At 46.2% G+C, this 24,708-nt stretch overlaps 1 protein-coding gene across 1 annotated transcript in view; it reads left to right on the forward strand.

The window, feature by feature from the left end:
- Window positions 1–191: 191 nt before the first annotated feature.
- Window positions 192–24,708, forward strand: part of Nop56 (Nop56 ribonucleoprotein) — a 32,449-nt gene continuing 7,932 nt past the window's right edge. The window contains exons 1-7 of the mRNA XM_089578766.1: window positions 192–357; window positions 856–1,060; window positions 6,962–7,129; window positions 9,586–9,784; window positions 15,895–16,082; window positions 22,831–22,982; window positions 24,453–24,553. Coding sequence (XP_089434892.1) covers window positions 355–357; window positions 856–1,060; window positions 6,962–7,129; window positions 9,586–9,784; window positions 15,895–16,082; window positions 22,831–22,982; window positions 24,453–24,553 — 1,016 coding nt within the window. The 5' untranslated portion in view covers window positions 192–354. The remainder of the gene's footprint in view (window positions 358–855; window positions 1,061–6,961; window positions 7,130–9,585; window positions 9,785–15,894; window positions 16,083–22,830; window positions 22,983–24,452; window positions 24,554–24,708) is intronic.

Here is a 24,708-nt window from a genome sequence, read left to right on the forward strand (position 1 = left end):
CGGCATTGCGCGGAGACATGGCTTCAGAAGGGAAGAAACGGAAGTTATTTACAGTTCTGTAAAATTTTTGCTATATAATATTTATAAATTATTTTATTGCTACTAAACTAAATGCATTGTTGTAATATTACGTTTATCATGGTTATTAGTGGTTATTGTAACCTTTGTGAATCTCATTTTTGATTTGGCATCGCCCATGCCGTCCAAGCCATGCCATGCTCCGCTAGCTAGCTTGAGCACGCTGGCGCCATTCCGTTTCTCTGCAGTGTTTTGTTGGTTCGGCTAGGCTTAAAAGTGTGAGAGAAACGTCGTCTTCGTTTGTTATGTTGTGTCGCCGTTAACACAGTAACAACAATGGTAAGGACCTGTTTAGATAAATCTTTCCTTGAAAGTGTTATTCGTGGCTTGCGTTAAACGTGGCAGACACGTGTGTCTGGTGTAGCAGCCTAAACAAATCGTTTGTGTTGTTACATGCCTCGCCTTATTACGCGCTATCTTGCAGAACCGCATTTTTCATAGCAACATTCGATCAAATTTGTGAACGTTCCTCTAAAATGCAACACATGTCAGCGGAAGTGTCAAATCTCCGTAATCTTGAAACTGGCGACAAAAGAAAAACGAGTCCTAAGATGTACCGTATTACGTGCTGCAACTGCGGGAATTTGTAGCGGGAACTCCTGTCTAGCTAATATTTGTGGTCCTCAAGCGGCAGGTAGTGTGAGCAGCATGGTGTTTGTTTCATTCTCTTGAGGCTACGCTTTATCAAGTAATTCTAGGCGCAAAGTGGCCTCTTGCGGAGTGTGGATGGAGGAGCACGTGGGTTTAACGAAGCTGGTGACCTCGGCCTCTTTGCAGTCTCAGCTCTACACGCTCTTCGAGCACGCGGTGGGATATGCACTCTTCCGGGTCAAGGAGTTCGAGGAGGTCAGCATGGCTCTCCCTCAAGTTGAGAAGAGCGTCCTGGACTGCAATAAGTTCAAGTCGCTCGTGCACCTGATCGCCTTCTTTCCTTTCCGCACAGCAGTGAACGCCCTGGAGAATATGAACTGTGTCACCGAAGGCAAGTTTTCTATCACGCGCGGTCTAATACGGAGCAGTGACGCTGCTGGCAAACTCCAGGAATAATTTAGTGCTCTTTATGAAGGGCGACAAGAACTTCGCTGCAGGCTGTGATGCTGGCTTTAAATTCATCAACACAGTATTAGTCCCTGAGTGCAAGGTTAACGATGAAATTCTCAACATGCAGCTAACAGTGAAGACATTACTGACCACCTTTAGCATCTGCTGTGAGGTATATAATGACTTGCAGAATACTGAGTGTGTGATCAATAATGGGGCCTTCATGTGATGTGGACAGTTGAACTTAGCGGGATTCCTTTGCTGCCACTTGTGCGTTTCACAGTCCTGTGCATTGATTGCACTTACGTGTATTACTTTAATTGTTTAAGCCTTTCCAAGCAGCACTCGCTATCAGGGCTGTCATTGGCACCTTATGCTATTGTCATGTGCGGGATTTATACAGAGCTATTAGCACCAAGGAGCTTAGGGGATTGTTTTTTAATTTGTAGTGTTCATCGATGGGAGATTAAGAGGGTAGTTACATGAAGATAATTTATTACAAAGCAGAAAAAAACGACATACTGCCAGTGGGATCCGAACCCACAACCTTAATTTCGCATCCAGTGCTCTTCAAATGTAGCTTAGGGGCAGTGGAGGTCACATTTGCTAAGTAGAGTGCTGGTGTGATGCCTTTATGCAGCTTTCTTTCACTGATCGCGAAACCTTATAAATAGCCATTTTGCATTCTGAATTTAATGTGCAGCAGTAGTAGCTCGTGGCTTGCAAGTGACTAAATATAATGCAGCTGCTTTAGCTTAGGAGCAAGTGGACGGCATTCCTTTCTGGAAGGCGGGAGGCTACAAATGCTAAGCTGAAATTAGTAGAGCGTTCACCAGTGCATTTATGGCTTCAGCAGTTTGATGTCTTACATGAAAGTACCCTTATACTCCTGTCTGTCACATGGGCATTTTGAAGGCCTTCAAAAGTCTGTCGATTCAACAACCAATAGACGATATGCGAAATTGCTTGGCGGTCTGGCAACACCGCGCCCACAACTTCCGGTTTCCATCTTGGCGCGGTCGAGCTCGTCGAGCTGGTGCATCGTTTGCTATGCGTACTTTCTTCTTGCGAGTGGAATTTCAACAGGCAAGCTTCAGCTGCTGCGTTGTTTTCACAGCTGATCTTTGACTAAATGTAGGTGCTTTCAATAAGCGCCAGCTTACTCCTACCGCGTCCTCAGCTTCGCTTCGCTGATGATCGCAATAATCGGCACTCGAAAGTGGGTTGGAAAGTCGAACCGTGACCGTGTGCTGTTGTCGTTTTAATGCTCGCATTAAAGCACCAGTTCAAGCATCACGCATTATCATGGCTATTTTATTCCCAGGTGGACGTGAATTCATCTGGTAGGGTAGCGCGCGGTTATTTTGCGGTGAGTGCGCACGTGTGTTGACAAACTTCTGTGATAGTGCGAACTTTCGTTCGCGCCGACGCCAGGAGCTTCGTGCATTGCAGTATAATCACACAAGACCCACGACCAGCTGCGTAATTCGATTCCTTTACTGTAATGTGCAATGCGCATCTGCGGTTTTCAACGTCACCGTTTCAGAGCCCGGCGTCGGTTGATTTTCGCCGCAATTCGTTGAAACCGCGTCTTGCTTAAGACGCAGTTGAAGCGAGTATTGCGATGTTGTCAATCGATATTACCAAGAGGAAAGTGGGCATATATAATTCAAAATGTAAGCAAAGACGCAGTTTTTTTTTTTTTTTTTTTTTTTTTCAGAGAAGCACTGAGCTACCGCGGCGGCTTGATTAGAGAAAGAGCGTACAGCTGTAGGTGCCTGCACGGACTCGATACGCTGGTCAAGTTGTGTGTGCAGGGGCGAAATTAGCATGTTCGGTTGCTTCCGAAACTTAATTAGCTTACTCCCAAACTTGGACAAATGGCTTTGTTGCGAAGCAAGCTGTTGAAGCTTGCCACAACGATAATAAAATCTGATGGCCTGAAGCGTTTTCAGAACACTGTTGCACGAACTTTCTAGCTTAGAAATGCGTCCCTCCTTCATAATAAAGTAGCTATATTATTCGCTTCTTTTTTTTTAGATTTTCGTCGCCGCAGATATGGAAGGTATAGGAATCCTCAAGAAATAAAGCATTTGCACCTCAGTTTTTATACGTATATAGGGTGTATTGCTTCACAAAGACTGCTTAACGCGCATAACATATGCGTATGGTCCAGAGAGTTTGCTCGCCCTTCTAAAACTAATTGAACGCGGGAAAAACTTAACTGAACACGTAGCAAACTAAGCAGTAATCGGCATATGGTTCTTCGAGTGAACTTATTTCGCCACGGCACGAGCGATTGGCCCGCTCAAAAAAATTACCTTCTCTATTACGTTGTTCAAGTATGCGTCTATATATATTCACGCCCGACCGGGGAGTTGATGAATGCACGAAATCGGCTTCTAATTTTGATCAAAGACAACAAAGGCTGTGGTCCTTATCTTAATTTAAACGCAAATCACCTCGAGAGATTTGTCAAAAATCAGCGCAGAAAGCGAAAGCTGCGCACTGATCCGCGTGCCGACACATGATACCTCGCATGGCGTTTTGTGTTACTAAAACGTTGGGACGGAGTAAAAAAATACAAAAGCGAAAAGCTGGAACGCACCTAGTTCTGGCACGCATCGTAGTGTCTTTTCCCAGTGGAGAGGGTAGCGCAACACTGCATCGGCATTTTACTTTTCAAACGAAGCGCAGCCGTTTTAACCCAACGCTGGGCAGCAGTTTCGTTTTCTGTACCGTGCCAACATGGAGGACTTAGTTCTCGGAGCGTCGAGAGATGGCGCTGCGCATTTCGCATATCGTCTATTGAATTCTGGTACAGACAGCTCCAGTGGCCATCGAATTGGTAGTCGATCCAGTCAGCAGAGATGATGGCCTTTGCCGCTTATGCGCCATAAAACCCAACACAACACAACCCAGTCAGCAGAGCAACACGGAACTTTATTGCGTTTTTGAAGGCCTCCAAGTAATGCAGACATGCACTCTTTTTCATGGAGCGATTGCAGCAACACGCTGGTGAATAAAATCGGAGCAGTATAATTGCTTAAAAATTGTGGGGACTTCAAAATATACATGGCTTGCACTGATGCCACTACATTTGCCATGCTGGTGAACTAGGAGCACTGTGAGAGGGTGCACGTTTCTATAATCAGCTTATCGAAATTTGTTCCGGCTTGCACTGCTGAAGCTATGCGTGGTTCACTATCATGTCACTCATGATGTCAGGTGCCAGCTACCTCTAAAAAAAAGACAGGCCAGGCCACAGAACACTGGTGGTGACATGGCTGTGCCCTTTCTAGTGGGTCGCCATCATGTGGATCATGCCATTGGATGATACTATTGTTGCCTGTGGTACTGGAACAGCTGACACCAACTTTCTCAAAAGTGCATGAATGCTACTACATTTATCAAAAAACAGCAAAAATAATTGTGAGTGGTTAATATTACTGTACCAAATAAGCATTTTGTTTTTAACCTTTTCAAGATAAACTTTGTGGGCTGATAGCTTGCATGCCTGCTAAATGATTGGCAACAGCAGTGGTGCCACACCACCTTGGTGTGAGATGATGGAGTTTGCTGTGTAGCAGTGGCACAACTCCATCAAGTTAGGTCGCAATGGAGAATCTTGAAGGCTATCAGCCCAGTAGCCATTTGAAAGTGCTTGGGCTACAGTGTTGTTAGTTTGACTGGTATACACATGTTAACCACACAGCTGGTTCCTCACAAGGTTGTGTTTACGAGTGTACATCACTTTTGTGCAGTAGCATGGCCTAACTGGTTTACTGCATTCTCTGTAACACAATTTGTTGCATGTCTTGTTCTATGGTTTTTGTACCTTAACTAAACCACTTTGTAACTAATGGAAGTTGCAATATTGTTTATGCATAGAACAGTACAATACTGTCAGTCTTGTTTGGAGTTGTCAAGCAACCACTTTAACACGTTGTACAAATGTGATCAAGTCTGTATATTGCAAGGGACATTACGGTGTACACCATTGTATCCTACTAGAAACAGCTGTAGGATGGGTAGCTGGGTGATTTGGTAGTAGTTCATAGTAAATGGGACGGCGGGAAACAGATGAAAGACAAAAGTAGAAGGCAGCGCAGACGAGCGCTGACTTAGATATTTTTTTATTATTATTGAGAGCTACTGAAGTGGCCCAGTGGTTATGGTGCTCGGCTGCTGGCCTAAAAGACTCGAGCTTAATCCTGACCGCAGTGGTTGAATTTTGAAGTGGGCAAAATGCTAGAGGCCCATGTACTATGCGATGTCAGTGCACATTAAGGAACATCAGGTGGTTGAAATTACCTGCAGGTCTCCACAGTGGCATCCCTCATAGCCTGAGTCGCTTTGGGACGTTTACCTCTTGAAACCAGACCAGTTTTTTTATTGAGAACAACAGTCTGTACATCAAAGTCTCGTGATGCTAACGATACTAGAGCACTTGCACAAAGCACTTTAATGAGTAGGGGTATAACTTTAACAATTCATCTGCCACGCGGTGAGCCCCAGTCAGAAACCGAGCCCACCTCACATTTTTTACCCGAAATTGCAATCTTGAATTAATAAGAAACAAAACCTCTCTAACAATGAGCAATAAAGAAAGCTGGATTACGCATTGTGGCTTTGTGTGTGTGTGTGTGTGTGTGTGTGTGTGTGTGTGTGTGTGTGTGTGTGTGAGAGAGAGAGAGAGAGAGAGATATATGCTTCCATTAGTTCTTGTTTTATCCCGGCGTCGAAACATCATTTTTGTGTTGCTAGCTAAAGGGCAGCATAAGTGCCACCTTTTGGGTACCAACACAGAGTTTGTTTTTTTGCCAGGATAGAACAACAAGAGAACTTATGGAAGCATATCACCTAAAAGAAAGAGCCACAATGCATAAGCCAGCTGTTTTTATTGCTCGTTGCTAGAGAGGTTTTGTTTCTTGATAATTCATGATTGTGACTTAGAGTGGGGGAGGTGAGACTGCTTTTGACAGAGGTGCACCGCGTGGAAGATTTGTTGAGGTTATACTCCTTGAAAGTGCTTTGTCGAAGGGCTCTAGGCTCTTTAGTGGCACACGACTGTGATGTATGAAATGTTTTTCTCAGTAAAAAAAATTGTTCAAAGTTGGCGCTCATCTATGTCATCTTCTAGTTTTCGTCTTTCGTCTGTTTCATGCTATAGCACCCGCTGTGAACTACTAGAAGTATAAGCACCACAGTTGCTCATCTTTGCAGTGACTGTGTTAGGGTAGGTTGATGTTTGGTTTGGCTCAGTTCTATGGCACTCATTGTTTGTTTGTACTTCCTTTTTTCTCTCTCTCTCTGAAGCTAACTAGCATGTTCTTGGCATGGTCTTGGGTGCTAGGCTGTGAAAATAAAATAGGGAAGTCTTAAAGCCCTCGGTGTTTTCTTTTAAATTATACTTGGCCGTGCTAGCTTACTTTCACCAGTTAGATCCAGCTCTAAATCACTGCCACTTCCTCTTAGGACTTGTGCATAGAGACACCTGTGTGGCAGATTTGACTGCAAAGTTCGCTGTGTAAATTTTTTCAGATTCTGTGATTTAAGTCGAAAATTCACAAAATTCTTTTGTCATTTCCGACTAGCACATCATACTAGTGATTTTTGTGTGTGTGTGTGTGTGTGTGTGTGTGTGTGTGAAATGATCAAATCTGCAAATGTTTTCTTTTGACACTGTTAATTAACAAACCTACCATTATATTTGAAATTTACCACCTGTGCTAGGCATTGGTGTCCACGTAGCAAGCACTAGAGGTAATGTCTGGTATTCATGTAACTTTTGTTTTGTTCCTATGCTTTATTTTTATTTGGCTGTGTTTGTTTTTCTCAGGTGTGGTTCATGATGACCTCCAAACCTTCTTGGAAACAAATCTTCCAAAATCCACAAAGAAAAGCAAGGTGATTCTTGGTGTAGGCGACTCCAAATTGGGCATGACCATTCAGGAATCCATGGGAATCTCCTGCCAACACACTGGAGTTGTGCCTGAAGTGATCAGAGGTGAAGTATTAGATACCTTTTTGTACAGTAGGTATGGCGGTGCTTGTACTGATCTCCTCATTTCTTTCTGAGGGAGTACAGGTGGTTTTGTGCAAATGTTCCCTATATAGCAGAACACTATGAATGAGTGGTTTTCAGTGCCTGTTGTGCTATGGTGAAGCACACATGCTGTAGGAGGTGGTGAAAAACGTGTGAGCCACACATGCGCTCTAACAGCTTTGGGCTTTAGAGGGCCACTGCTTCTGACGTGGCGCATTGAAGCGAAATGACTGATGACATGAAGCACTATGTCCAGGTCAATCTTCTTCTGCAGCACTTTGTTGCAATGAGCGGCTATGTCGCACCCAGTGGCCCTCTAAAGAGTGCAGCCACGTGCTCGAGTGTTCGCACTCAGAGTGGATGACCCTGTACCTGAGGCCGCATGTTTGTATCGTTTAATTTATTGCATTGCCTTTAGTACGGTCAGCATCCACGGAAGTCTCGCTCATTTTCTCATTTTGCTGCCTTCAGCAAAATGGGAAAATCCTACTTTCGGGGAGACAGAACACTAGTGCAGCTATAACATAGAATGCATGGGGACAACTGTTATGCTAATGGACCCCACCTGTATTTTCCCTCCAGCAGCTAAAATTGTCCAGACTATATCTGGGATCGACTTTATTTTCTACAAATTGTTCATTTTTAAGTCTAAAAGGAGGGCACACTTAATGATATAGGACAATTTATTTTGGCTGAGATGTTCATGCAGACATTTCCCACTAGATGGTCAGCTTGATGCATAGTAGTTGTGGTTCATGTTGCCTTTATTTATTGCAGATTCAGCTCGACAAAAACAGTAGTGAAGAATAGTCTACATGGACGCTGTAGTCTCTTCTTCACTATCTTTTTTTTGTTGTTGTTGCACTGAACGTACAAGATATATGTTAACCAACTAGCCTAATTGGCAACTGAAATGGTGCACAGCTGGGTTCAGCTGGCTGGCTGATCTGCGGCCAGTAGCATCAGTGTGGAGAAAAAGAAACTGCAGGGCAGCAAGACTATTTTTGAGCCTAGCAGTACAATTGTGGTCATGCGATTTGTTCAGTGCATATTGGAGGTGTGTGAGCAACATGTAATTCAGGCTTGAGGGGGGATGTTTGGAAGATTGCTTGCCCTGCCAGACATACCTTTGCACTTGGGAGCCTGTTTGAATTGCCGTATAATTTCGTGTAAGGGCCGCACCTGCGTATGGATCGCACCCCTTGTTTTGGACTAGATAATTACGAAATAGTACTTCTCAATTTTTGTATGGGCGACACCTTCAAAGTTGACCCCTGAATTTTTTGAAAAAGTGTGGCCTGTACACGAGTTTATACAGTAACTGGTGTTAGCTGTGCAATTGTAGAGCTAACGAGCATGCGATGCCATAGGAGTACGTTGGTGTTCGCTGACACCATCCCAGCTGTCTCAGATTACATTATAATTTCGATTATATAATCACGGTTGATATGAATTTGTAAAATTTTCTTTCCGGAGTGCAATGTGTACAGTGGGCAGGATTTTTGATGATCTGAATCCCCTCCCACGTCGTTATGGCTGAAGCAAGCGCACGAGCTGTGACTGCACCTTTGTGCTGTCCCCGCGTCGTCAGCGTCGTGGTTGCCACTTGTGCGGTACACCGAGAAGTGGACAGCAGCACATGGTCCACATGTGGCATATACCGTGATCACCAGTCGCTCGACACACACTGCGAGTTAACTCTTGCCAATGCTGCTTGAGCGAGCAGCAATGCTGCTTGAGTGAGCAGTGGTGTGCAGCCTGTACAGTACGGTCCATTGTTAAAGGGAACATGCGATCGTGTGCCGTCCGCGCTTCACGAAGCCCTGCCGCCTAGGTGCGGCGAGAATAGGTGGCATCAGGCGCATGCGCGGAATGACCAGCCATCATGCTACTGCGCATGCGTCTTGTGTCGACAATTCCCACAAGCTCTCGGCAGCAGCGCTCCGCGAGGCGCGGAGACCACGCGATCACATGTTCCCTTTAACAGTGGACCGTACTGGTCGCAGCTGCCAGTCGCATGGTACGCATCGCAAGCAGTGAGTGGCGGTGTGGCTGTTAATAAATCATGTCAGCTGTAAACAGATCTGTGTGATTGCATTCCCCATGACTCTGCGTACGGATTGTTAGTTTTGGATGATAAGAATATTTTTTGCTACCATGCGTGATTAAAGATTAATATCACAGAGATTCTACTGTATCCAGCTTGCCTAGTTAAAGGAGGCTGGATTAACTAGGTTTTGCTATGCCAACAGCGATACCACTCATTTTTTGTGCCCACTTGGTTCAAAAGTACTTGTATGAGGGTTGGGATAAAGTACTGTTTGTGTTCGCATTTCTTTCATGTGCAGCTATCTGACCTTTATCAGCATGCTGGACCGGCTGGCATTTCTTACTGTGTGCAATCTTTGAAATTTCAGGTTTGCGACTGCATTTCTCCAAGATTGTCAAAGGACTCACAGATGCGTCCTCTTCCAAGGCTCAGCTTGGATTGGGTCATAGCTACTCCCGTTCCAAGGTCAAGTTCAATGTCAATCGCATTGACAACATGATAATCCAGAGCATAGCACTCTTGGATCAGCTGGACAAGGACATCAACACTTTTGCCATGAGGGTTAGGTGGGTTCTGCATGCCCTTTATCACACATCAGGTGCCTTTTGGTATCTTGACTGAGGCTGAGAAATTTGGGCGCAATTTTGAAGCATTCAAATGCAGTGGGTGGCACCTCAACAGTGGGAGTGCAATGCTTTAGCATTTCATGGTGCGCAACCTAATGCACTGTGCCACACACTCCACTGTTTAGCAACCACTGTATATTGCTATAGATCAACTCCTTTTTTTTTAACAACCATCTGAAATTTTGGGATCAATCTATACGCAAAGCCTAGGGTAGTTTTGGCTGAGCCACGGGTGTGCATGCTACGTGCCGGTGCCCATTCCTGGTATGATGTACGAAGTTCTCTGTGTCAGAGAATTAATTGGCTCCGGTAATGAAAATTCAGATTGTGCACTGTTCGTCCCGCTCGCTGCCACTGCTGGCCGCTTTCCTGGACGAGTGGTAGACTGCGCGAGATCCAAGCTTACGGCAGCCTCTGGAGCACCAGATGGTGAAATCCGAAACTACGAAATCATTGGTGGTTCAGTTTGCTGCTAGTCAGCACAGCTTCCTGCAAGTATTTAAGGGGGGACGCGGGTCTTAGAACGGTCAAAAATGGCCAAAAAATCGATTTTGAGAAAAACTCATTTTCGGAATGTTTGTACCTTCAAGCACTTGCCGTCAAATTATTAACGTTGAATTCAATCGGGAAATGCAATAAAATCTGTTTTCAAAACGCCATGGGAGCCACGAAATGCCCCGAAAAGGAAAAATTTTGTTCGAACTTCCCGCGCGCGCCACGGCTAAAGCAGCCGGCCGATCGCCGCCATCTTGGGCTCGTTTTGAAGCTGGTTTCTTTGTGCGCATTTTGCTGCCTCTCAAAATGGCGTCGCTCAAAAGGAACAGCCACCGTCGCAGGTTTTCCGAAGGCCGCTTCCGGGCCGCTGATTGGCTCGTGGGGCGCGCGCGTTTCAAACGTTCCGTTCCTCGCCTCCCATTGGCTGGCGTGACCGGCGCGTCATATTCTTTCTTTCTTTCTTCTACGTTTGCCGCCGCGGCTGCCGCTTCGCGCGTCTTGCTTTTGCAATAGTTATCTCGTCCGAACGTTTCTCTCGACCGTGCTCTCGACGCCTCGTGTTTCCGCTTCGTTCCGGAATGTCCGGAGACGCTCGCCTGAAGAAGAAGACGCGTCAAGCGTACGGAAAGAAACGAAAGCGTCCATGGAACGCACGACCGAAGAACGACAGCACTTTACCAGGATCGCCTGTTGCATCCGAAGCGGCCTGTTCTCTGCCTAGCCAGCCTAGCTGCAGTACATCTGGCGTCATCGAACCGTCAGCGGGCCCTTCTGGAGGCATCCAAGACCGCATCGACACAGTGTTCTATTCTGCTGATGAGTCTGCTGAGTGCGCGAGAAATGCTGCGGACGTGAAGGAGCGTCTGGCGTCGCAGAGCGCAACAGAACGAAAGTTCAAGCTTTTGGACGTTGAACTGGTGAGTGACAGCGTCAAGGAAAACGGCACAGAATTTATGATCGTGGACTTAGCCGTGGTGAACTCTTTCATTGGGCTTATGCTTTGCCCCGAGTGTGGCACGAAAAGCGTGACTTTATCAAAGTCGAGCAAACAGTATGGGCTATGTGATAAGCTCGTGCTCTCCTGTAACACGTGCGACTTGCGCGAGGAGCGTTTCTCATCACCGAGGTTGGCCGGGGCTAGTGATGCGAAGATAACGGCTTTCGAGGTGAACGTGCGCGCAATGAAAGCCATTCACAGCATCGGGAAAGGAGCGACAGCCCTGTCGGACTTTTTCGCCGCGATGAATATATCGCACCGTGGCTTGCACCACAAGACCTACCAGGGCCATATGAAGATGATGGCAGAAGCCTGCACAGCGACCGCTACCGAGTGCGAGGCCGCTAGCGTTGTCTGCGTCAAGGAGTTGTATGCGGAGTTCGGCAACGCGCCAGGAAACATCGACGTAATCTACGACGGCACCTGGCTAACTCGTGGACACAGCTCCCACATCTGTGTGGGGTGCATAGTTGAGATGCATACTGGTCTTGTAATAGACCACATTGTACTTTCCAACTTTTGCCTCGGCTGCACGAAAGGGCCCAAAGAAAATGAACAACAACATGCAGCCTGGCTGGTGCAGCATGCTCCACTGTGCCAGAAAAATGTTGACTGCAAGGCTGGCCAGATGGAAGTCGAAGCAGCCCTGCGCTTGTTTCAGCGGTCGTTCGAAAAAAACAAGCTGCGGTACACGACAATGCTGTCTGATGGGGATAGTCGGACATACCATGCTCTGACTGAAGATGCAGTATATGGCTTTATAAAAGTCGAAAAAAAGGACTGCATCAACCATGTACACAAACGCATGGGAGCTGCCTTGCGCACCCTTGTCGACAAGAAAAAAGCCCAAGGTGAGCCACTTGGTGGCAAAGGAAGGCTCACGCAAGAAAAGATAAAAAAGATCACCAGTTATTACGGCTATGCCTTACGGAGCCACAAACACGATGTGCCAGGCATGCAAAAAGCAGTCCTGGCCACACTGCAGCACATGTCGTCCACAGATGAGGCACCAAGACATGACCTCTGCCCCGAAGGGTCGGACTCATGGTGTAAATACAACAGGGCCATGGCTATGAATGAGGAGCCGCCGCCACACAAAAACAGCCTGCCTAGCTTTGTTTGCGAGGCATTGGAGCCTGTATTTAGGAGGCTGAGTGATGCTGCCCTGTTGCAGCGATGCAGTGATGGGATCACACAAAACGCCAATGAAAGCCTGCATGCCATGATTTGGGAGCAGGTCCCAAAGAATCAGCATGCCTCACTTCGCAGCACTGAAAGAGCAGTGGCTGAGGCTATCAGCCGCTTCAACCAAGGTCTCATGAGAAGCAGCACACAAATTGCTGAGAAGCTCGGCTACAGTGCTGGAAGCTGCTTGGTGCGCCGCAGCCTTGAGAAGGACAAAAGCAGGCTGCAGAAGGCTCAAAGGGAGCACCTCGACAGTAGTGCTGCCAAGGCAAGGCTTGCTAAGCGACACAAGCTAGCAAAGGACCCTGCATACAGCCCTGGTCTGCTGTAGAGCAGTTTCTCGTTGGGACAGTCACCAGCCATTTGAATAAACATGACGTCACGTTTCAACCTAAACCTTGTGTCAGTTTGTCTATGGCAGGACTGCTTTATTACACAATTTGGGCATTTCTTTAGCTTGAAGGGCACTGAAACAGGCACATCAAGTGCTAAATTCAGTTTTTCTTGCTGATCCTAGGGGTAGGTACATGGCTTTATGACATGCTTTTGCCAGTTTTTTGACAAGCTGCAGTCACATATTTAGTATGAACTTTCTCCTGAAGAGCAGAGCTACACAATGATGCTATTAAATTGCTGTACCTGCATTCTAGCAAAAGTTACAGTTGTCTATAACTTCAAATGCTTTTTTCTCAGTTTGATGTTTTTGGACATCGCACTCAGCCTTACGGGGCTTTTTTCTATGTTGTCGTTAAGCGACAATAACAAATATGGTATCACTGTAATCGTACTGAAAAGATCTAGGGGGTGATGCTATTTATATCACTCTAGCATTATTCTGCTAATTACAAATTAGGGTGGTGATGAGAGAAAATTTGAGCAAAATTATTCACAGAAATGCTGGTCCAGTTTCTTGCCTATAAATTGCTTTTAAATGAATAAAAATAGCATCACCCCCTAGAGCATGTCTTTGGCATTGGGGCCACACACTTTCTTTTTGTATTTCAGAGACAAAATTTCTATGAAGCCCCGTAAGAAATGCCCATTAATTTTTTTTTTAAACATTAACATTTCTTGAACCCCTACAGCTATTAAAAATCTAATTGCAGATTTGAAATCAGCATAAAAAACTTATCAAGAGTGTGAAGTTTCATTCAGATTGGACCAAGAATAAAAAAAAACATTTTAAGACCCACATCCCCCCTTAAGGCAGGATGGGACATTGTTTTATCGCCTATGGCTGCTGGCCTTGTTGCATTGTTATGTGTGTGCCGTGAAGCCATCCTGTGGGAAATTACATGAAGAGTGCGGTGGCGGGGGTCTGCACGTCGACTTATATTTGGTGTAGAAGAATTTTTCTGTGCTAGTTGGTGCGTGATCTAAGAGAACTACAGCCAACAAGTACACTCCATACAGGGAAGAACACATGTACATGAGGCTAAACACACATACACACGTACACACATAGCCTTGTGTGTACGTGTGTTCTTCCCTGTGTAACATCTGTTTGTTTTCTGTAGTCCTCTTGTGTCTTCTTATTGTTGTCAACTTTTTTGGCCAGCAAGGGCTGGGAGTTGAGGGGTCGACCTACTTTCGAAGTTTACTGATACTCTGAAAAGAACAGTACCTTTTTCTTAACAACAACAACTGCAACAGGAGTTGCATACAACTCAGCTTATGTTGAAATTGGGCGACCCTGTTCAGTGTTTTTTTTTTTTTTTTTTTTGAGTGACACACCCCCATTATCGGGCTTTTTCTACAGTATTGGGGGTCTGTGTACTGTGCGATGTCATTGCAGGTTAAAGAACCCCAGGTGGTCGAAATTTCCGGAGCCCTTCACTACGGCGTCCCTTAGAGCCTGAGTCTCTTTGGGACATTAAACCCCCATGCACCAAACAAACAAACAAACCTACAGTATCGGGGATCGAGCACAAGCTCTTGACAACTTGTGAAAGGGATGAAAAGGAGAGAAGAGCGCAATTATCCTGCTTGCCACTGATAGCGGGGAGAGAGGCGGAAATACAGCAATCCATGCTTCCTACACATGATACGACGTAGTGGTCATGGCGAGAATGAAAAAAAAAAAAAAAACCTATGAAAAAGCATGTCAGCTTTGCGTTCTGGCACGCATTTTCGAACACAGGTAGGAGAGTGCACAGGTACAGCAGTGACACTGGTAGAGAGAGGTGAAAACGCACTGTTACGTAAATTGCACTGGAAGGGTTAACAGGATGTCATGGACAAATTATCCTGCTGAAGCTGTAAACAGCTGCAATACTAAGCCACCACTTCGATTTCCATCGTACACTTCAACGTTGCAGACCAGCAAGAGGATTTTGGTAGAGTACAGGAAACATGGAAAAATTGGCAGGGGTTTGACCTGCGAAAGCGGGTATTCGTTCTTCACTTGGAGTGAACACTTGAGCTCCGTCTTAAGGGTATGATGGGATATCATTCGTGGGCTAACACCCATATATGTAGAGGTTGTTCTCTCCTTCACATTCATAGATGGCGGCGGGTCCTCATACCACTACCAGCACAGTGGCACAGTGGTTAAGCGATGTGCCACTGCACTGGCAGGTGGCTGTTTCTATCGCAGCCACCCATATTGCTCTTCCCGAGCAACCTCTCGCGCATCTGGCACGACGCTCTTCTGAGCTTGCCCGAGTGACTCGGGTAAGCTCTGGTAGCATGTCCAGTTGCTAGGCAACGACACAAGATAGTACGTAAATGCAGTGACAAGATTCTTGGTCTGTGTTGGTGAGCATGTGAGTGCTGTCGCACTGAAAGTTTGGATTTCAATGTGCTAATGTATTGTACAGTCCTTGTCAAAAGTTTAGAGCCCAGGGGGTTTGCTTCTGAGCCTCGCAGTGGGACTCCTGTAACATTCGTGGTAATCCTACCCATTGGAGGAGGCGGGACCAGAAATCTTCTTACCTTCAGCAAATTTGGAGTGCTGGCGATGCATTATGAACCAGACTGTGCTTCAGAAGCAAACCCCCTGGGCTCCAAACTTTTGACAAAGCCTAGGGTAGTTTTGGCTGAGCCATGGGTGTGCACGCTACTTGCCTTGCTTTTTTTATTATAAGTAGCTCCAAGGGATATTTTCAGCCAGCTGGCGCATGTGATGTTTTCAGTGCATTGTAACTGGTTGTCGAATAACCAGTACTGTTGTGATGATAGTAATACCTGTAAAATGTGTTGGCATGTTACACTTCTCTGCACTAAGTGAAGAGTGTGGGGAATTCAGCTGGGTTTCCCGTGACAGATCCAAGTGCACAAGCCTCTAGGGCAGTTTGATGGAGCAAAGTTTTGGTGCCTGCTCTGTGTGCGGTGTCCTTGTACAGGATCTCTTACTGTTATTTTTGCTTTTCAGGGAGTGGTACTCGTATCACTTTCCAGAACTTGTCAAGATTGTTCCTGACAACTACACCTATGCCAAGACAGCCATGATGATCAAAAACCGAAAGGAGCTGTCTGAAGATAGTCTTGAAGCACTTGAGGAGGTGGTCATGGATAGTGCCAAGGCTCAGGCCATCATTGATGCAGCAAGGGCATCCATGGGTGCGTGCGTTTGCCTTGCTACACTTCGTGGCTTGAGGTCCTTGTATTGATACTGGATTGTCTCATGCTGTCATGCCTACTTTGTGGTAGTGTGCCTCCACATCACAAGATAGGCAGGGATACCAACTGAGGTGATGAAAGCATGCTGCTATGAAAATGCCATGAGCAGCTTCACCACATGTGGCACATATTAGTACAGTGCACAACGTTATGTGACAGCCACTAGAAATTACAGTGAAATCTCGATACAACGAACTTCGCGGGGTCGGGAATAATCGTTCGTTATTTTGAAATATCGTAACAACGAAAGACTCGCGAAAAAAGGTAGTAGTATTACTGGACAATGAAAATACTGTACCTTCAGGAAGGGCACACGACAAGCTATGTAATTTTCAAACAGGAACGCAAACGAGAGGTTCAGCGCTCGTTTATTTGAAGAAATCCGTGATTCTGGCGGGTGCGACACAGGCGCCCCAGGACGAACTTTTCAACGTCAACTTTTTGGAGCACAGAATCGGGCACATCGCTACAACGTCCGATGAATGTGCGAAGTTTGCCTATGGATGCAAGAACCTCCGCACTAAACACAGGTTCGGCCGCTTGGTCTGCAGGCGGCGAGTCGGCATCGTCGTCCATTTTCTTCGCCGCGCTCTCCATACTCGCGAACGCTGCTCACGATGTCTTCTACAGTCAGGGGCAGCATTTTCCGACTCGGCGTAGTCGGCAAAAGTTACAGAAGAGTCTACAGAGAGTTTCGCAGTGACTTCAGTCCGCACCTCTTTTGCGCTGTCGTCATCCATGCTATCAGCGTCATCGCAGTCTTCTGTGTGAAGCGGCGATTTCACCAGGCCAGCTTTCCTCCAGCAGTTGTTGATGGTCGAGGCCTTTACGTTCCACCACACCCCAGTTACCATTTCGGCAGCCTGGCGGACATTTATGGCTGTCGGGAGTCTGAGCCGAAGGTTTAACAGCGCTGCACTAGGCGCTTCCGAAACGATGTGTTTCCTTAAGCGTGAACTGCCGTCGCTTCATCTTGACGCTGGCGCCTGCAGAATTCATCGTCAGCACAGTCAACACGCAGCGGCGAGAAACGACTAGGCCTCGCGTTCGCGGCGGCCGCACGCAAAAAAAGAAAAGCGCGGAGGTAGTCTAGTCACATGCACACCCACGGCCGGTCTCGACGCGCGCGCTCTCTCGCTCTCTCTTAAGGAGAGAGCGCGCGCGTCGAGACCGGCCGTGGCACACCGTGGGAGAAAAAAAAAAACGGAGGAGGAGAGACGAGCCAACTTCCGGTTGCGAGGCGGCTTCGGATTGGACTGGATTGTATCGGATGCCTGCCCTTGGCGATTAGCAGAGTTAGCGTGTGCCTCTCGGGGAGTCTGCTCACTTCTCCGGGGTAAGTTCGTAATAATGAGGTGCATTTATAATAGGTGGGCAAATAAATTATGCTCGTTATTCTGAAATGTTCGGTATTTTGAAATTCGTAGTAGTGAAATATTTTTATATTGAAAATATAGATATTTTGGCGGGGATTTTGAAAAAGTTCGTAAATATGAAAAATTCGTTAATGTGAGGTTCGTAGTAACGAGATTATACTGTACATGTTGGTAGCCACTACATTCACCACCTGTAAGCTCGTTGTGCTTACACCAGGAAGGGTAGGGCACTTCAATTTTTTCTTTTTAGGGAGCCAAGCCTAACGTACGTCAAACTTGCAACCTGTGCCAACTCCTGCTGGGAACATTGTGTATTTATGCCACTGTGCCCAGTAGAGTGGCACACACATAGCTATTCCAGTAGCCAGAAAGGAAAGGAACGAGCAAAGGTGACAGTATTGGAAAAGAATAGCACAGCAACTTGTATACAGCTTTGCTCTATCTCTAGTTTCCACGAAAATTGCGGATTCGAGCATTTTTCTCAGCATTTTGTGTTAGCAGCCACGTTCACTTTTTAATTCAAGAGCATTACTTGGCCCATTGTGTGAAAACCTTGAGGGGGTGGAGTGCCACTGCCCAGTCAAAAGAGGGAAACGCTCCTCCTCCCACTGCGGAATGAGACTGTCACCCTCCCAAAAGGCCAAGTCAACTTCCACACTGAATGGAAACAGGTTTGGGGGCACTGCTTCTCTTCCCTACAATACCTGCTCACTCTGATAACAAAGCAGCTCACCCTCAAGATGGAGCCACTGGCCCCCTCCACCACATGCAATGGGCAAAATGCCCCTGTCCCACATGACGATGGGGTACATGTGAATTGTGGCGGGTCGACTCCGCAAAGTACACTAGGAAATACGATGCGCAGCTGTCGTATTCATGTAAACACAGCTGTAGGTTGCGCAAAAGGGAAAGTCCCTGCTGCCGCCGTCTGTTGGCCTTCAGTTTTCAGAGTGTGAAGTTGTGGCGCTATGGGGTCTTCATGGTCGAAGCTGAATCGCTCGCGTTTACATCATCAGCAGTGTGGCGGGAGGCTGTAGTTCACTGCTGACGAAGTACACAACTACAGTAAAAGTTTGATAATTCAAAGAATTTCTGCGGTCCTATAATTGCTAATATAAATTTGATTAGATAATTCAAAGCGGTGGCGTGCACCGCTTGAAAATTGAGGTGCCATGCGAGGGTGTCCTATCCCGATTTTGCCGCAGAATGATGTTGCGACGGCCTCTCGGAGCCGCGAGGCGGTGCTGCGGAGCGATGCCAGTTAGTAATTCTGATGCTTGATATGCGAACCCAGCCCTTGTACTCTCAGCACAAAAACCTATTGGTACGTCTTGCGTACGGCTGCAGAGGAGAAGACGTGTTTCACTGCAACGCAGGCTTGGATACCAGTTTCAAAGTACTGTATTTACCCAATTCCAACGCGCATCCAGTTTGCGGCCCAAAAAAAATTTCAAGCCCAGATTCTAACGCGCGCCTGATTTTGCTGACGAAAAAAAAAAAAAACTGCAAGCCGTGCTTCTAACGTGCATGTGATTTCTGCGAACGAAAACAATTTGCAACCGTGTTTATATTTTCAAGTGAGAACAGGCTGTTTATTCGACCGAACTTTGTTCATTGTCACTCTCGGGCAGCTCCTTCTCACTCTCCGACCACAACGTCTCGTCTTCAGTGCCGTCCATGGCATTAGAAATTCCGCATTTCTTGAAGAATAACTTTGCGCTTAAAGCTATTCTTGTGGCGGACACGACGTCTCATCGTGGGTGCTGCATCCATTCTCAGAAACGATATCGCACGGAGAGCCCACCGGAGAACACCACAGTCACGCTACGGACGACGCTATAGCTTGCTAACTCACGTCATAAACTTCACTTCTTCACTTCACTTTAATACCTTAAAGACCCTCGTTAGAGGGTATTACATAAGGGGTGGGGCACACAGAAATGAAAAACAGAATGAATAACAGATAAGTTGAAAGTTATACAAATATAAGATTATCACTGAGCAAGTACACGCGTGATTTCTTCGATGAACAATGATTGGCATGTGATAGCAGCAAGTTCTCGGGGAAGGCCGTTCCAGTCGTTCGCGGTCTGGGGGAAGAATGATGAAGAAAATGTAGTGGTGCGGGCGCGAGGTCGTGACACTTGCTGCTGATGGCCGGTGCGGAGGGAGATGCGTGGCGGTGGTGCGCAGATGTAGGGTTCCTGTCGTAGCTCAGAGTAAAAAAACTTGTGAAACAAACATAAACTAGCAATGTAGCGGCGATGAGCAAGGGTAGGTAGGCTGGACTGTGATTTGAGGGATGATATGCTGATATCAAAAGAATACGATGAATGAATGAATCTAGTTGCTCGGTTTTGAACTGCTTCAATTGAATTACAGAGATATGCTTGCTTTGGAGACCAGATGGGAGATGCGTATTCTAATTTTGATCTGACTAATGATTTGTATGCGAGGAGCTTGACATGCTGAGGTGCAGAGCGTAGGTGTCGCTTTAAGAATCCTAGTGTTCTGTTGGCGGATGATATGATGTTTGAAATATGCGTATTCCACGTAAGATCATGACAAATATGAACACCAAGGTATTTGTATGATTGGACAAGATCGAGAGGAACGTTTGATATGCTGTATTGGAACAGAAGAGGGTAACGGCGACGATGGAACGACATATGTTTGCATTTACTTGTGTTAAGTGTCATTAGCCATTCACTGCACCAGTCTTGCACATGAGTTAAATTATTTTGAAGGGATTGTTGGTCGAAGGTGTTAGTGACTGTTCGCAGCAAAAGCGAAGCGAGGTGGTTCGTCCCGTGAATTCTTTTGTGCCACACTCGCTGACAGAAATGACAAGCACCACACCGGTTGAAAATGGCTCCTGCGATGCAAGAAACGACAAGCAAATGTGCTCCCATGGTTGCCAGCAGTTGTGAGCTCCCACATCGTATAATGGCGATTACGGTGGACAGCTATGGGGCAGTTTCGGTTTGTACCTGAATCCAATGCGCATGCGATTTTAAGACTTAATTTCCCCGAAAAAAGGTGCGCGTTGGAATTGGGTAAATATGGTAACATGCTCTCAGCAAGACACGGCCGGTCTAAAGAAAGCAGTGCTCGCACTCATCGCTGCTGTTCAGCCTGGCCTTGATCAAGGCTGTGTCTTGCGAAGGTGCTGTCATTGAAGCACCTCCCATCTCTAACAGCGTCAGCGTGTGTCCTGCGACTGGTTGACTGCACGCAATGTCTGCCTGCACTATTAGAGTAGTGGGCCGTAGTTAAACAGTTGGGTTAACCTTTCTTCAAAGAAAAAAACATTCTAAATTCAAGGTCGACCTATGCGCAAAGCCGACCTATTTGCAGGGTCTAATGTAGCTTTGGACGAGCACCAGGCAGTACAGTAAAAGCTTCAGTAAGAACTTCAAGTAACCAGAAAAAATGTTTGAATTATCAAATGACCCCGAAAAAACACGAGAGCCGCTTTCATCGCGATAAATTTTTTTGATGAAAGACTGCACATTTGTCGTCTGCTTTTGAGATGGGCCCAGCGTGACTGTGACTAATTCAAATTTACATGATGCTTTATTACGTGCATGCTGCAGGTAGCATTAAAGCAGAACAATTCCAATATCCTTCACAGTACAGTGCAGTAGCGGTGGAGCCCCTTGACAAGTGCGCGTTGCATATGAGTCTGCCTCACTGCACAAACGGCGGACAGATGGCATGCGGCGAATGCGTTTCAGCGCCCGCAATGGAATGGAAGAATCGGTTGGATGGAAGCGAGGGCAACGCGCGACGGCGCTTGGAAAGGCGAAACTGAAACTATGGTGACATTGAAATTGTCATTACATGGTCAGACTATTCTTTTGAAACGGGGCCGTCAGTTTATCACGCCTGCGGCTGTACGCACATCGGGAGTGTGCGGTACTTTGCAGCATGTAATTCTAGATTCAGTAAGGCTATTTTGATGATCGCTTGCCACACGTAGCATACCTGGACGCGGCCTCCTTTCAGGAGCCGGTTCGAATTAATCGGTGCAAGACCCGTAGCATCCGAATTGGCTATAGTGTGTGTGTGTGTGTTTTCCGGGCACTGAAAGAATAGGAGGCACTGCACCAACAAAATCATGACTGCAGCGACTCGGCTGCCAGTCATGGGACATACGGACCTAAGGCCGCTGCTCTTGTTCTGCAGCCAATTAAACAACAAAGGAAGGACTAGAGCAACCACGGTGAAGCAAGCCACAGCTAACATCCAACGAGACCAAACGTGGCGACTAATCTTTGCTTGCCCTTTGGTAATGTTCTAGAGTGCAGTAGCCACAAAAATTACATACCACGAAATTATGAAATTGCTTTACATCATCATCTCGACCAAAAGCGTATTCAGTACTGCTAGTGCACAGGAAACCCGCTTTATGAATGTTACAAACGCACGCCCAGTCTGAGTCATGGTTTCACATGGGATCGTGGGGTTGTTCAACCTCACATCGTGGACCTGTTTGATTTTATAGGCCGACTCTCTACCAGACTTACCAGGACTCGTATCATGATTTGAATGTTAGCCCACTCTCATGACTCAAATCGTGATCTAAATGAGTCCGGATTCACTTGCGACTGAGATCATGATCTGAAATGAGCCTGAGTCCACCGACTTGTACACATGACCCGAGTGTGTGACCTTTATTGTGTTGACAAAAACAGCTGTGTTTTGCAAACTCCTGAACATGACCGCGAAAGTCTTCCATATCTCTTGGCAACCATCGCGTCCTGAAATAGCTGTGAAGGGGTGTTGTGTGTTACGCAGCAGTGAGCCTGTCTTCTCATCTCTTTTGTACAACCACTTGAGCAATCGCCGCTGGCACATGGTTTGTCACAGCAGCCTCAAAGCATGCGGCACGTTTTTTTGCATTGAGCATAGTGTCGTTCAATTGCATGATACACGTATAGAAAGATACTGTCAATGGTGCATGTGTCTTTGATACTGCTCTTGCCTGCAGACACTGAAACAACAGTGCATTCCATTTAAAAGTATTTCTTCCACACTAAAACAGCTGCTATCTCTCTAGCAAGTTTTAGCGTGCACATGGGCCTTCGATGGTGTTTGAATTGGTCATTTACAACATTTCTGTATGCAGCGCATTTTTTACAGCTGTAGTCTGGAAGTAAGCCTAATGAAGCTCCGTATTTTATGTGCTTGAATGCAATGAGTTTTTCTTGAAATATGTGTTGCAGAATGCATCTCTAGAACTTTTAGTTTGCAGGATTATATTCCACAGATGAGTGCTTGAATAGGAACTTATGGCCTTGTTCCCACAGGCATGGATATATCACCTGTGGATCTGATCAACATTGAGCTGTTTGCCTCCCGGGTCATCTCCCTTGTGGAATACCGCAAGGAACTCATGGAATACCTGAGGTCTAAGATGCATGACATCGCTCCTAACCTGGCAACACTCATCGGTGAAACGGTGTGTGCTTCACTTCACTCCCAGCTCTTTGTTTTGTTACTTATGTTAACTACAGTGGGTGCTGGTGATGTATTCATGCATTGCTAACATGCAGTTGCTGGCACCTATCTCTCAACCAACGTGGAGCTTTGTCCTGGATGTCTCTAAGGCCTCTTTACGTCAGATTCCACTTGAGAGCACAGTAATTGGGGCATGCTGAAAGTACTATATCGAGAGCAAAAATAACGGACCCCTGCCAGTGCGTGCCGATCCGCGCCAAGCTGCATGCGAGCGCTGCCTGACGAAGTACCCCTGGTGCCGAGACCAGCGCAGTGGCGCGTGCCCATCTCGAGGAGCGCTGTGCATTGTGCACGCTGCTCTGGTCTTGGCACCAGGGGTACTTCATCAGGCGGCGCTCGCATGCAGCTTGGCGCGGATCGGCACGCACTGGCAGGGGTCTGGTATTTTTGCTCTCGGTGGTACTTTCAACATTATTTTGAAGCCAGTTATAATGGTATATGTCAGGCTGATTTTGTTAGCTTTTTAATTGTTCTTAGTGAAGCTGATTCCACAGCTAATTGTTTCCGGCTGTGAGCAGATTATTGGTGCGACAAGGCATATTTTAGGCACAGTGTACTTTTCATGCACTGTATTCAGAATGTTAATGAAATGCTGTCAAGAATTTAATTTTTCTTAGGTCGTTTTTTTTTATTCATAATTTTGTAAATAAATTGTAGATACTATGAAATTGTGCTGCCTTGCCAGGAGTAGATGGCTGATGGGCAGTTGTGGGTATTGTGTAAATGTGTGAATGTGTGAATAAAGCCCTGCTAATGATCTTTCTTTTGCAAAGCTTTAGAGCGTGGTGGTGGTAGAAACTATGTTGCCATGGCAAGAGAATGTCTAAATGTCTTAATATGCTTGGATATCCAGGTTTCATTTGTGTGACAAGTGTACATTATTCATTTGGGATTATGGGGATCTGCATAAATGGCACTTGTACCATTAAAAGTCGTGTATGGGCCGCAGACTTTTTTCTTTTTATGAGCATTTGGGAGTTAATTTTGAAGGTGCAGTCCATACACAAATTAAAAAAAAACATAGCTATTTTTCTCAATTATCTATGCCAAAACAGGGGGTGTAGCCCTTACACAAGGGTAAATGGTGTATGGCATTTGCCAGTGTTCATCAATTTGCAGCTGAAAAGCTTACTTTTTGTATCACTGCCCCGCCGCGGTGGCTCAGTGGTTACGGCGCTCGGCTGCTGGCCCGAAAGACAGCGGCCGAATTTCGATCACGGTGAAATGCTAGAGGCCCATGTACTGTGCGATGTCGGTGCACGTTAAAGAACCCCAGGTGGTCGAAATTTCCGGAGCCCTTCACTACGGCGTCCCTCATAGCCTCAGTTTCTTTGGGACGTTAAACCCCTATAAACCAAACCACTTTTTGTATCACTGAGTGATTAGTCTTTTCTATTTTATTTTACTGCAGGTGGGAGCACGGCTCATCTCACACGCAGGCAGTCTTACTAATCTGGCCAAGTACCCAGCATCCACTGTTCAAATTCTTGGTGCTGAAAAAGCTTTGTTCAGGTGAGTATTGGATGTGATAGCTAAGAAAAACGATAGGGATTATGTGAGTGCGGGTTTACGGTGCAACTTGATTTAATGTCTTAATTTTCCTGAAATATACTGAGACTATGTTTAGACTTTCCTCGTTTTCTTAAGTTTCTTTTTTTTTTTTCCCC

This window comes from Amblyomma mixtum, chromosome 3 (genome assembly GCF_055824585.1).
Source record: "Amblyomma mixtum isolate Tamu chromosome 3, ASM5582458v1, whole genome shotgun sequence".
Taxonomy (NCBI): Eukaryota; Metazoa; Arthropoda; class Arachnida; order Ixodida; family Ixodidae; genus Amblyomma; species Amblyomma mixtum.